The sequence below is a fragment of the Colletotrichum paranaense genome, assembly GCF_030867605.1.
Source record: "Colletotrichum paranaense strain IMI 384185 chromosome Unknown Scaffold_5.1, whole genome shotgun sequence".
NCBI lineage: Eukaryota > Fungi > Ascomycota > Sordariomycetes > Glomerellales > Glomerellaceae > Colletotrichum > Colletotrichum paranaense.
This window is the reverse complement of record NW_026848963.1, coordinates 3,515,658-3,529,459: the sequence shown is the minus strand read 5'-3', so window position 1 is coordinate 3,529,459 and position 13,802 is coordinate 3,515,658. Positions and strand designations below refer to the sequence as shown.

General features: G+C 39.2%; 5 protein-coding genes across 5 annotated transcripts; 2 read left to right on the top strand and 3 right to left on the bottom strand.

The window, feature by feature from the left end:
* Positions 1-6,091: 6,091 nt before the first annotated feature.
* CPAR01_07591 (dihydrolipoyl dehydrogenase) lies at positions 6,092-7,775 on the top strand (the record flags this gene model as incomplete). The annotated part of the gene is made up of 4 exons (XM_060491860.1): positions 6,092-6,150; positions 6,206-6,264; positions 6,321-7,105; positions 7,158-7,775. 4 exons carry the CDS (start codon positions 6,092-6,094, stop codon positions 7,773-7,775), a joined length of 1,521 nt encoding a protein of 506 aa, XP_060350734.1.
* Positions 7,776-8,367: 592 nt separating this feature from the next.
* Positions 8,368-10,902, bottom strand: CPAR01_07590 (MIF4G domain-containing protein; the record flags this gene model as incomplete). Its single annotated transcript, XM_060491859.1, has 1 exon — positions 8,368-10,902. One exon carries the CDS (start codon positions 10,900-10,902, stop codon positions 8,368-8,370), a length of 2,535 nt encoding a protein of 844 aa, XP_060350733.1.
* Positions 10,903-11,349: 447 nt separating this feature from the next.
* CPAR01_07589 (uncharacterized protein) lies at positions 11,350-11,520 on the bottom strand (the record flags this gene model as incomplete). The annotated part of the gene is made up of 1 exon (XM_060491858.1): positions 11,350-11,520. The coding sequence occupies one exon, from the start codon at positions 11,518-11,520 to the stop codon at positions 11,350-11,352; it is 171 nt and encodes a 56-aa protein (XP_060350732.1).
* Positions 11,521-11,678: 158 nt separating this feature from the next.
* On the top strand, positions 11,679-12,230 carry CPAR01_07588 (signal recognition particle 14kD protein; the record flags this gene model as incomplete). Its single annotated transcript, XM_060491857.1, has 3 exons — positions 11,679-11,705; positions 11,788-11,866; positions 11,926-12,230. 3 exons carry the CDS (start codon positions 11,679-11,681, stop codon positions 12,228-12,230), a joined length of 411 nt encoding a protein of 136 aa, XP_060350731.1.
* A 398-nt stretch (positions 12,231-12,628) lies between these two features.
* CPAR01_07587 (uncharacterized protein) lies at positions 12,629-12,871 on the bottom strand (the record flags this gene model as incomplete). Its single annotated transcript, XM_060491856.1, has 1 exon — positions 12,629-12,871. The coding sequence occupies one exon, from the start codon at positions 12,869-12,871 to the stop codon at positions 12,629-12,631; it is 243 nt and encodes an 80-aa protein (XP_060350730.1).
* Between the last annotated feature and the right edge of the window lie 931 nt (positions 12,872-13,802).

Sequence of the window (13,802 nt, the reverse complement as noted above, 5' to 3'; positions counted from 1 at the left end):
ATAGTTAAATAGAAATAATAATAGTAATAATAATAGTAATAATAATAATAATAACAATATAATAATAGCGCAATAATAATAAGTAGCGAGGGAAGCGTTTTTAACTTTAATAAAAACAACGAAGTAACGAATATATATATATATATATATATATATATATATATATATATATATATATATATATACGAGTTAAAATTAAAAATATTAAAATAAATATTATAAAGTTGATATTATTTAACGACGGTAACGAGGGTATTTTTAATATTATTATTATAAGCTATTATACTTAAAAAAAGTAATTAATTTAGCTAGGTACGTAGGCTTATAAAGTAATAGCGTTAAGTATTCAATATTATTATTAATAATCCGTAGTTATATTATAAATTTTATAAGAGGGAAAGTTAAAAAATTTTTAAAAAATAGTTTATTAAAATAGTATAAGTATTTATTAATACCGTATATTAATATTATTTGATTTTATGTTCTGCCTTTGCTAGTTACTTGGGCGGTTCTCGATATTAATTATATAGTATTAATATATAGTATTAATAGATACTCCTACTATCTCGATAGATTATATTAATATTATAAAAACGATATTAAGAACTACCCGAGTAGCTAGTAAAAGTAGAATATAAAATTAAATACTTCATTAAAATATTAAAATATTATCAATAACTCGTTAACCCTTAGGCCTTCTTTAATAATTAAAAATTTAATTTTATAAATATTATTTTAAATAATCCCGAGCTATAAAAAGGCCGCTTTAATAAATACTATATCCGTAATACTAACTTATAAAAAATAAATAGATATATTATAATAATTATTATTTTTATTAGTACTTTTTTAATATAATAAAATAATATAAATAAACTTAGATTTAATAATATAATTAAGAGCTTTAAAAGAGTATAAACGAGTATATTAAATAAGAATATTAGAGAGAGGTTATTATTAAAAAAAAGGGGGGGGTAGTATTCGGTTATTAAAAAAGTAATTAATATATTATAATAGGATTATTAGTATTTTAAGTTGAAGTTAATAATTAGTAACGGCTATAGCTAGCTTTAGTTAGTTATAAAGTTCTATTAAAATATATAATAAAGATACTTAATATTAATTTTAATAAACTAGCTTATTTATAAAGGCGAAGATAGCCCCTAATAAGGTAGGTTAGACCCTAAAAAGTAACTTTTTTTATATACTAATAACATAAATAAAAATATAAAAACTATAGCTATGTTTATAAAAGTTAAGGTTACTTTTTATTTTAATAAAATAATATTATATAAGGGTATTTTATTCTAATTATAAATTTTATAGACCGTAATTATAAACTTTATAAACCGTAATTATAAACTTTATAAGAGGGAAAGTTTAAAAAAATAGAAAATCTCAAAAAAAATAGTTTAATAATATAGTAGGAGTATCCGCTAATACTATATATTAATATTATATAACTAATATTAAGAATCGCCTAAGTAGCTAGTAAAAGTAAATATAAAAAAATAAATCCCTTTAGAGTCCAACCTACCTTATTAAGGGCCATCTTCGCTTTTATAAATAAGCTAGTTTATTAAGGTTAATATTAAGTATTTTTATTATATATTTTAATAAAACTTTATAACTAATTATAGCCGGCCGTAGTTATTATAAATAATTATTAATACTAACTAAACTTAAGATATTAATAATAGTATTATAATGTATTGATTACCCTTTAAATAGTTAAAAACCTACTTTTTACTTTTTTTAATAGCTCTAAATTTAGCCTTTTAGTCCTTTTTAATTTATTCTTATATAGTAATTTTAAAGTATTAATAATACTTAAGAGTTAATTAGGTACTTTAAAATTACTATATTATATAAGCTAAGTACTAATTATAATAATAACTACGTTAATATACCTCTTCTTAATCTTTAAGTTAATATTATCTAATCCGTATTTTTTAAAACGATCGTATTATAATTCGGGGTCCTTTAGTATAATACTTATAGGATCGAACTTTTAGCCCTTAAGGTATCCCTATAGGTCTACGGGTTAGTATCTTAGTATTTTAATAATATATATTTAAAAATAAGTAAATAATTTAATAATAATAATAATAGGGTAATAGTAATAGGGTAATAGTAATAGGGTAATAGTAATAAGGTAATAGTAATAAGGTAATAGTAATAAATAGTAAAAGAAATAGCCTTTTTTAACTTTAATAAAAGAAACGAGGTAACGAATATATATATATATATACGAGTTAAAATTAAAAAATAAATATCGTAAAATTAATATTATTTTTAACGACGGTAACGAAGGTATTTTTAATATTACTATTATAAGCTATTATTATTTAAAAAGGCTACGAACTTAGCTAGGTACGTAAGCTTATAAGGTAGTAGTATTAAGTACTTAATATTATTATTAATAATCCGTAGTTATAAACTTTATAAAAGGGAAAGTTTAAAAAAAATAAATTTAAAAGAAATAGTTTATTAAAATAGTAAAAGTATATACTAATATTATATATTAATACTATATAAACGATACTAAGAACCGCCCGAGTAGTTAATAAAAATAAAAAATAAAAATAAAAAAATAAAAAAATAAAAAAATAAATATAAAAGTATTTTAAATAAGCTAAATAGTACTATATAGCTCTTTAAGCCCTTTGGGGTCCGGTCCGCCTTATTAGGGGCCATCTTCGCTTCACGGGCAAGCTAGTCTATTAGGGTTAATATCGAGTTTCTATTACGTACTTTAATAAGACTTTATAACTAACTATAGCCGGCCGTAGCCATTACTAAGTAGCTATTAATACTAACTAAACTTAAAATACTAATAACCCCGCTACCATAATATATTAATTACCTTCTTAATAGCTAAATACTACCCCTTATTTTCTCTTTTTATCTTATTTAATAATAACCTCTCTTTATTAATATTCTCATTTAATATGCTCGCTTATACTCTTTCTAAGCTCTTAATTATATTATTAAGTCTAGGCTTATTTATACTATTTTATTATATTAAAAAGGTATTAATAAGGGCGACGCTTATTATAATATATCTATCTATTTTTTATAAATTAATATTATAAATATAGTATTTATTAAGGCGGTCTCTTTATAGCTTAGGGTTATTTAATATAATACTTATAAAATTAAATAACTTCTAGTTATTAAAAAAGCCCTAAGGGTCGACGAGTTATTAACGGCGTTTTAGTATTTTAATAAAGTATACTTAAAGTAGATAGTTAGATAGTAATAGTATAATAGTAATAAATAGTAAAAGAAGTGGCGTTTTTTAATTTTAATAAAGGAAACGAGGTAATAAATATGTATATATATACGAGTTAAAGTTAAAAGTATAATAGTTATTAGTAAGGTCGGTATTATTCTTAATAATAGTAACGAGGGTATCTCTAATACTACCGTTATAAGCTACTATATTTAGAAGGGTAGCTAACTTAGCTAAGTACGCGGGCTTATAGGGTAATAACGTTAGGTACTTAATATCGCCGTTAATAATATATCTAGCCGTAAGTATAAACTTTATAAAAAGGAAAGTTAAAAAAGTAAAAAATCTAAATAAAAAAATTAGTTTATTAAAATAGTAGGAGTATCTATTAGTACTATATATTAATACTATATAGTTAATATCGAGAACTGCCCGAGTAGCTAGCAAAGGCAAAATAAAAAAATAAATAGCTCTTTAAAAACTTAAAATAATATTATTAGTTTAATATTTAGTAATAGTTTAGTAAAAACTTAACGATTTATAATAAATTACTTTTTTTTATTAATTTAATAAAAAATATACTTAGTAAGCCTTTACGGGCAAGTTAGTTTATTAAAGTTAATATTAAGTATCTTTATTATATAATAAACTTTATAACTAATTACTAACTATTAATATTAACTAACTTAAAATATTAATAACCCCGCTATTATAATATATTAATTACCTTTTAAATAACTAAAAACTATCCCCTCCTTTCTACCTTTTTTAATAGCTCTAGATTTTTCCTTTTAGCCTCTCTAAATTTCTTATTTTATTATTATAATATTAAAATATTAATAATACTCTTAAGTCTATTTAGTATATTAAGAGTATATTATATATATTTAGTACTAATAGTAATAGTACTTATAAGGGTATATACGTTTTTCATTTTTAAATTAATAGTAATTAGTTTATATTTTTTTTAAATAATCTTTTTATAAATTAGAATTATTAAATATAATATTAATAAGATCGAACTACTAGCCCTTAAAGTATTTTTATAAGTTAACGAGTTAGTATTTCAATATTTTAAATATTTTTAAAGTAGATAGTTTAATAATAATAGTATATAGTAGTTATTTTTCCCCTTTGGGGTCTGGTCCGCTTTATTAAGGGCTCTTTTCGCCTTTATAAGTAAGCTAGTTTATTAAGGTTAATATTAAGTGTTTTTATTACGTATTTTAATAAAATTTCATAACTAATTACTAACTATAAATACTAACCTAACTTAAAATACTAATAACTCTATTATTATAATATATTAATTATCTTTCGCCGTTAATAATCTTGAACTTTATAAGAGGGAAAGTTAGAAAGGTGGAAAATCTAAAAGAATAGTCTATCGAGACAGTGAGAGTATCTATTGATACTATGTATTAATACTGTATAATTAATATTAAGAACCGCCCGAGTAACTAGCAAAGGCAGAACATAAAATCAAATATTAATTATCTTTCTAATAGCTAAATACTACTCTATACTTTCTCTTTTTATCTTATTTAATAATAATCTCTCTTTATTAATATTCCTATTTAAAATACTTATTTATACTCTTTTTAAACTCTTAATTATATTATTAAATCTAAGCTTATTTATATTATTTTATTATATTAAAAAAGCCCTAGAGGTTAATAAGTTATAAATAATATCTTAGTATTTTAATAAAATATACTTAAAATAGCGTTTTTTTGATTTTAATAAAAAAAACGAGGTAACGAATATATATATATATATAAGTTAAAAATAAAAATATTAAGGTAAATATTAATAATAAAAAAGTTAGTATTATTTTTAATAATAGCGATAAGAGTATTTTTAATACTATTATTATAAGTTATTATTATTTAAAAAAGTAGCTAACTTAGTTAAATACGTAAGTTTATAAAATAGTAACGTTAAGTACCTAATATTATTATTAATAATCCGTAATTATATTATAAACTTTATAAAAAGGAAAGTTAAAGTTAATTTAAAAAAATAGTTTATTAAAATAGTATAAGTATTTATTAATACTATATATTAATATTATAAAAACGATATTAAGAACTATCTGACTAGCTAGTAAAAATAGAATATAAAATTAAATAGTAATAGTAGTATTAAAAGAGGGAAAAATTATCTAAATTAAGTAATCTATCGTGCGGGATAATCTGTTATATGGGGTGGTATCTTACCTCTATTAAAACCCCAAAACAGGTTATAAGTGAGGATCCCGGCGAGTACTCCCGTAGCGGCTAATCGCGCCTCAGTGCGGGAAATAACGGCACAATAGCCAGGGGAAGGCAATGAACCACCTATCCAAGAACGTTGGGGGTTGCCGCTATTAGAAGAGAAAGGGTCTTTCATTCAGGCATGCAACGTCGGCCACACGCCGCTTTATCAGCACTAGGATAACGCCGTTAGTCAACCAAACGATGGGCTCGCAGTCCTTGAGCTAGTGACTTAGTATTTAGTAACTTCCCCCCTGCCGCTTTACGTTACTCTACCGTCACGTTGACCGTGCACATTTCTCAACGCGAAGACCCCGGAGATGAGATGCTCCAAGCGAAAGCGGCGATTGATTCTGCTCCACCCTGGTGTGGCCAAGAAGTACCTGTCAGCCACGAAAAAAATCGTAATGGCCGAGAGCTCCAATTCAATCCGAAGCTTGCACAGCCGTGGCCCGTCCAAACTCATTCGCCCATCCACCCGTCGACCCTCACTTGCCGTGAATCGCCGTTCATTAACAGCCCGGCGCATTCTATTCCTCTCCATCATCACCGTCATCCTCCTCTCGTCACCACATCCGAGCATCCATCGGAATAGGCCACTATGCTCTCCAGTCGATTGATACCGCGCGCTGCAGCCAAGTCGGCTTTCAGAAAACCCTCGTAAAGGACCCTGATAGCAGAGCCTCATTCTTTTCAAGCTGACAGCTGTTTGTAGACTCCCCGCCGTCGCACCCCAGCTCTCTAGATGGAGCCGTGCCTACGCCTCGTCCTCTGGTACGTTGCTTATACCCCGAATATACTGCTTGTGACGCCACTGACCCTGTTACCAGAGGAGAACGATCTCGTTGTCATTGGCGGTGGCGTTGCCGGCTATGTCGCTGCGATCAAAGCTGGTCAAGAGGGCCTGAAGGTTGCCTGCATCGAAAAGCGAGGTACCCTAGGTGGAACATGCCTCAATGTTGGCTGTATTCCCTCGAAGGCACTCCTCAACAATTCTCACCTTTACCACACCATCAAACATGATACCAAGAACCGCGGAATCGATGTCTCAGACGTAAAGGTCAACCTGGAGCAGTTCATGAAGGCTAAGGACACCGCCGTCGGCGGCCTGACTAAGGGTGTCGAATTCCTCTTCAAGAAGAATGGTGTCGAATACATCAAGGGTGCCGGCACCTTCGTCAACGAGAACGAGATCAAAGTCTCTCTCAATGACGGTGGCGAGACCTCTGTGAAGGGCAAGAACATCCTGATCGCGACTGGCAGCGAGGCCACTCCCTTCCCTGGTCTCGAGATTGACGAGAAGCGCGTCGTCACCAGCACTGGTGCGCTCTCTCTCGACAAGATTCCGGAATCCCTCGTTGTCATTGGTGGCGGCATCATTGGTCTGGAGATGGCCTCCGTCTGGTCCCGTCTCGGCTCCAAGGTGACTGTTGTGGAGTTCCTCGGCCAGATTGGCGGCCCCGGAATGGACGCCGAGATTGCCAAGAGCTCTCAGAAGATTCTTAAGAAACAGGGTATTACCTTCAAGACGGGCACCAAGGTCCTGAGCGGCGACAAGAGTGGCGATAAGATCAAGTTGGAGGTCGACTCTGCCAAGGGTGGCAAGCCGGAGACGGTAAGACTTGGCCAAAAACCGGTTTGGTAGAAGATGCTGACCTGTTTATTAGCTCGATGCCGACGTCGTCCTTGTCGCGATTGGTCGTAGACCTTACACGGGCGGACTGGGCCTTGAGAACATTGGTCTCGACCTCGACGAGAGAGGCCGTGTCATTATCGATTCCGAGTACCGCACTAAGATCCCTCACATCCGTTGCGTTGGTGATGTCACCTTTGGACCTATGCTGGCGCATAAGGCCGAGGAGGAGGCTGTTGCTGTTGTCGAGTATATCAAGAAGGGCCACGGTCACGTCAACTACGGCGTCATCCCGTCTGTCATGTACACCCATCCCGAGGTTGCTTGGGTTGGCCAGAGTGAACAGGACCTCAAGTCTCAAGACATCCCCTACCGAGTCGGCTCATTCCCCTTCAGCGCCAACTCCCGCGCCAAGACGAACCTGGATACTGAGGGCATGGTCAAGATGCTCGCTGACCCTGAAACGGACAGAATCTTGGGAGTCCACATCATTGGTCCCAATGCTGGCGAAATGATTGCGGAGGCCACTCTTGCTCTCGAATATGGAGCGTCCAGCGAAGACATCGCCAGAACTTGCCATGCTCACCCCACCCTGGCTGAGGCCTTCAAGGAGGCAGCTATGGCCACCTACTCCAAGCCAATCCACATGTAAGGCCAGTCACAGCGATGCAATGGTGCGAGTGGTGGAAAGCTTTGGCGTCCTGAAACAACGACATTCGAAGCATGTAATTTGTATCACCTGAGGGACAGCGGATAGAAGTTCGAAAAGGTAGTTTGTAGCATAAGCATACGTTTTTACGCCAGCTAGAGGGTTATTATCCAGGACAGGGACTTGTCATTTCATCGAACGCTCTAGGCATACCACACTGTGACCGGGATCCTCCGAACGGGTATGTACGGGCATGGATAGATGGCTCCCTGCTTAGGCATGCCGTCTGATTTATTTACACTGCGCGTTGCCGGCTGTGAGATACGGTCAGCAGTAGTGGAGATACCTTATCCGAAGTCGGTCTCGGTATTTCCATCTGCCTGTGATACTTTCTGTACTGTGATTAGTAAAACAGAAGACCCGAAATAAAGTGGTTGTAACTGGCAGGGCTGGAGACCTTGTATTGGCCTGCGGCTGTCTTCAGTGTCTTCGAGAGATTTCAGATCGTAATCACGGGGTTACTTGGACGCAGGCACGAGCGAATCGATGTTTTGTCATGTTGTAAATTTCCCCGTCCATGTTCAAGCTGTTGGATTTACGCATCTTCGCCCGTGTCTGGCTTTTCTAGCAACGCCTCCGCCATCTTACACGCCTCCTTGACTTTTCTAGTCTCTTTCTTGCCGCCAACAAGGTCTGTAGCCCGGACCTTTTTGCGCAAGAAATAGCCTACGCTCCTCGCGAGGGCTGGCGTCAACCCACTGCCAAAGCATACTCCAAGGGCTTGCTCCAGGCTCTTGCCCTTCACGTGACTGCACTCTTGAAGCACAGTGATGAGCATTACCTCGACGAACAAGCTGGTCTTCTCCCTGACGTAAGCCAGATTGAGTGGTTTGAGAATCCCAAGACTGACAGACCCATCAGCAACCAAGCTTCCCATCATCTTAGCAGTGTTGATGAGACGTCGGTCGTCTACCCCCTCCTCGTCTTCCTCCTCGGCCTCCTCTCCAAACAGAGGCTCACCAAGTCTGCGGAATAGCGTCCACAAGCTATCCTGAAATGCATGCTTGATCCGTGAATCGGTGCAGAACTTTTTGGATACCAATGTGTAGAAAGGATTGTAGTGTTGCTGTGCTCCTGAGCACTGGAGAAGGACATTTGGCACCTCGCGTCTGTTGTATTTGTTGAGTCGTAGCTTGAGAATACGCATGTACGCGTCCCGATAGTCGGCAGCCGCAACTAGCGCGATAAAGATGGCTCGTCGAACATCAGTGTTCATTCCTTGCTCTCGTGCCAATTGCGTGTAATCGTGAGTCGCCAGATCGTCAGCATCTGCAACCACCATATCGTCAACATCTCCTGCGATCGCGCTTCTCTCCTTATCCTTATTTGACGCTCGTGTATCCTGGCCTGCCCAGCTGGCTCCCACCAGCCACCATTTGCCCGTCTTGTCTGCGTTCTCGATATCCTTCAGACCGATGCGAAGGGGCTCTGATGCCTTGAGCTTTTGCGCGTCAAGAGAACCCAGAACCTTTCTCATGCGCGTGACATGCTCACCAAGAATGGCCAGATCCTGTGCGCCAGCCTTGACCTTATTATTCTTGAGGTCACTGATGGTCTCGACCATAAACCTGGTGCGAACCGTCAGGTTGCTCTCCCCAATTTTGGCTACCGCAGGACGAATTAAACTGACGATATCTTTCAGCGCCAACGGATCGTCCTTCCGTAGTTGAGGGCCTGATACGCGAACAATCCGCAGTAAGAGCTCGGCATTCAGTTCCGATAAATCCTCGAGAAGGAGCCGCACAAAGTCGAATATCAGGTTGCTGCCGACGACACGGAACATGTACATCTCCGCAAGCACGGTGAGGAGATTAGATGTCTCCTTCGTCGGTATGCGGTCTTCGTTGACCGCTACTATTGCTTTGTCCCTCTCATCCTGGAAACGCTCCACAGCCGTGGTAAGGAAATGCGCGGCGAAATCGATACCAATGACTTTGTAGAGAGCAGCAACGAAGCCGGCTGACAGGACGAGTAGCGTATCGGGCTTGCTTGTAGGATCGCAAATTTGAGCCATCAGCAAGCCTGTCAAGATATTGTTGGTGTGGCCCCTTGGATTGTCCTGATATATCCTGTCGATCTCACCAACAATGGATACCAAGTTTGCTTCAGTGACCCTGTTGACAGGACCCTGCAGCTTCCTTCGGATCTGAGCCTCAAGATCTGCATCGCCACCTGATCGTGCTCGCAACGACGGAGGGATATACTTGGGAAGCTGCGTGCCAGCTGAGACTGGTGGGAGATATGGGTTCTCTCTGATAGGTTTGGATTCCTGGACAGGCTCCTCATCTTCGGAGTCGAAATCTCCCAGTGAGCCCTGGTCATCAGAGTCGCCCTGATCTTCCATGAAGATTCCATCTTCGTCCTCGTCGTCTTCGTCATTTTCTTCATCTGATACCTCTTCGTCTGTAAACCCCGGCTCATCATCGTCGTCGTCGCTTCCCGTTATAGACCTGATTTTTGCTTGGACCTGGATCGCTTTCCTTCGTTTTGCCGCAAGCCATGCATCGGCCTCGCTCTTGACTCTGTGGCTTCCTTCGTCCGATTCGTTGCCGTCGTTGAGATCGCCAAGCAAATCATCGAGTCCGTCGTCCTTGAAAGCCTTGGGGACGGACTTCCGACCCTTCTTCAATCCTAGTTTACGCTCAAGCTGCTCGATTTCGGCGTCATCTTTGGCCAGCCTTTCCTGCACAGCGCGAGACGGTTGATTCAACACTAAAGGCTTCTCGGAGTCATCGTTGTCGTCTTCGTCTTGGTATTTGCTGATTTGCTCCCGCTTGCGCTTTTTCGGGGCTGGGCTGCGTGGCTCCTCTGGCTCGTCGAGAGGACGTTTGCCATCATTGCCCTTTCCGTGGTTACTGATAGGACCTTGGATCTGTACAAGGTGGTCCCGCGATGTTGTTGTTCTTGTTGTCTGCCGCTGCTTTTTGGACTGCCTGTCGGCTTTCCGTCGATCTTTTCTGTTCTGTCCCTGGCTCTTCCAACGAGGATTAGATCTTGAGGTGGCAGATTGATCCGGCGCACCGATCTGTTTGAGGAGCTGTGTGGGTAAGGCGAGCGGCTTTGGAGGCATATCGTCGGATGGTGAGGTGTAGAAACACGTTCTCAGACTTTGCAATAGCAACGGAACCAGGTCTTGTCGAGAAACTCTTGCGCGAATGCCGACTTCGAGAAACTTTTTAGTGGGGTAAAAGCTCGAAAACGGGTACCTGAGCACCGATTCGCCGACTCACCGATGCGCGGTCACGCCACACCCCTCCGTTTCTTTTAGTGAACTAAGAAGGTAAAGTACTTATATCTTTTGAAATTATCTCACGGCTCTCGACATAGTGTGATGATATCAGCTTAGCATAGCTTATAATATATATAATTAATATATCATAATATACTATAACTATACGCAATTACTTTTCAATCTTTTTTTTAATTATATATTAATTTCAAAGTAATTTATTATATTATAGATGTTTATATTTATATTTCTACTCTATTTCTTTTAAGAACTATGTTGTATATTTGCTTAGTAAATAGAAAACTGTTGCAACTGCTTTTCACTGCTCATGGTCCCAAGTAGGTATGTCACCTTGCATACTGGGTAAGGTAGCTCCAAGTTAACCCCACTGTCCGGGGGGCCCATACACCCTTGCTGACTATCATAGCCTTGCTGCGGGGAATGGCCAAAGCCGCACATGAGCACCCAGCAGCCCGTTTCACCAAACTGGTAGCTTTTGTATACCGACATCCCATCATTCCCGGCGTCTCTGATGGAATAACACACCGTGCAGCTGCATTATTCTACTATCGTAGTGCTTCATCTGGTTGCGCGCGACGCTAGACGCTTCGGTGATAATGTCAGCCCACCTCAGTCACGAAGAGGTATACTTTTTCCTACTTCGCCCCTATCGCATCCGATGTGTCCTTCTATAAGTTAATGGTCTTGCTAACAACTCGACCATAGTTCTTCGGCAAGTTGGCAGAGCTTTTCGAACAACGCAAGAGCAAGGGACGTGGCTCCATATTCCTCGTCCAGAAAAGATGTATGTCCACTACTTCGCGGCCGCACCCGAGATACCCAAAGACTCATCGTCTTCTCTAGTAACCTACGGCCAAGATACGGCCTCGACACCACCAGCCGGCGATGATTCCTTCTCCGACCTCCACCCCGCAAATCCACTCCCTGTGATTGTGCGCGCGACAAACGGCAAGTCGAAGAAACACAGAGACGACAAGATCAAGCTGTCCACAATCGTTCAGCCCGATGCTTTGGAATCCTTCTTCGCCAGCTACGCCAACATCTGCAAGGGGGGTATGTCCGCACTCAAGCCCCGGGATCGGAGTAAGAAGAAGGCCAAGTCCAGAAAGAAGAAGGGAGGTGCAGTCACGGCCGTCGCTGCGGCGTGAGGGAAGGACGGCTTGAGTTGAACTTCCGTTGCGCCACCAATATAGCCAGGTTATATACCGCCATTGTTTGTCCCCCGAAAAGGCAGTGCATCCCTTGTGGTGGGGTGAAGGAGATGGAAATCAGATATCACGCACACGTCGTCGACGCTTCTGGCACAGTACCTGGTATCCATCGTCCTGAGCCCGAGAGCACAAGTAGGCGCTTTCCCATCGTACCGCCCAAGCATCGTCGGTCCCTGTCAGAGGGCTTAAGATGACAGTCCGGGGCTGTATAGAAAGAGTCACAGGTGGATTACATGACCTCAGTACCTATTAACTTATTAAGGCTGAGTAGTAACTAGCTCTGCGTCTTCAAATGTTACATGAACTTCACCGCTATCTTGTCTGTTGTGTTGTGCTCAACAATCGAGACGGGAGTTTTGTATGAAAAATAAGCCTTCGCTGAACCCCTCGACGGTCTCCATCACACATGCGCACTTCTCGCACTCCTCTCGTCTGGGCCTTTTCGGGTTTCCGACGTACATGCAAAGGCTCTCTGGGCACTTGGACGCCTGCTCTCTGCCCTCGCAACTCGCTAGTCTCTTGCGTTTCTGCCATCTCGTCCGGCACCTTGGGCACCAGTAAAGATGGAGTTCGCACATGTTTATAGCATTCGTGTGTGGTGAATACAGGCAAGAGTCAAGGTGGTTCTCGGTTTCAAGTAGGGCTTTTTAAATCAAGAAGGGTTGGTTGGAGATGTCTGCTCTATTCATAACGTTACCCAGCGGTTCGGCATCGTTTTATGAGAATTGGATTGCAAGTTAAAGAGAAGATACTCTGACTGGGACGGGAGAGACTTCTTCGCGTTTCGGTTTGCACTGAGGTGCAAACTCAGGGTCACTAGCCACAGTTTTCATATTGTACAACTTGTGGTTTGCTGAGACATCTTGCTTTGTGGAATACACAACGTGGTTATGACAAACCTTCGCCAGTGGGTGAAGCCCATCACCTTCAATGCATCAGACCTTCACACTTGGCCGTATAGATGAATGAAATGTTTACAACACGAGTATTGCATCCCTCTTACCTTTGCGACCGATGGTCTAGCATGCTGAAGTCTCAGGCGCCGCTCATGCGATTCTTGTTGGATTGTATACTGCTTGGATCGCCATGTCACCGTCTTCCAGTCTCTGATGGATGGGAACTTCCGCCATCTTTGAATTTGAGTTCTATTCGAAATTCATTCCAGGTTGAGGAGCTTGATTCACCTCCTACCTCGCTAGCTGGCCTCGGAAAAGACGAGGAAGATACATACATCCCCATCCAAGGATAACTTTTTTCTCGCAAGCCCACTTTCAGCAGACGCTGCCGGAGTGCTTGTCCGCGATGACTGTACGACTGAGGCAGAAAGAACCCTCATAGGTAAATGATAACAACGACATTGCGTGATGAGGAGTCGATTCAGAGTGGTCGACGAGTCGTACCCTGCAGCCAATCATGGCTGAGTTCATCCCGCCTTGCATACCCGAAATGCAACTCGAAAAGGAAAGGAGATTTTGCCATTTTGAAAGTGAATGAGACTGTGAAGGAAAT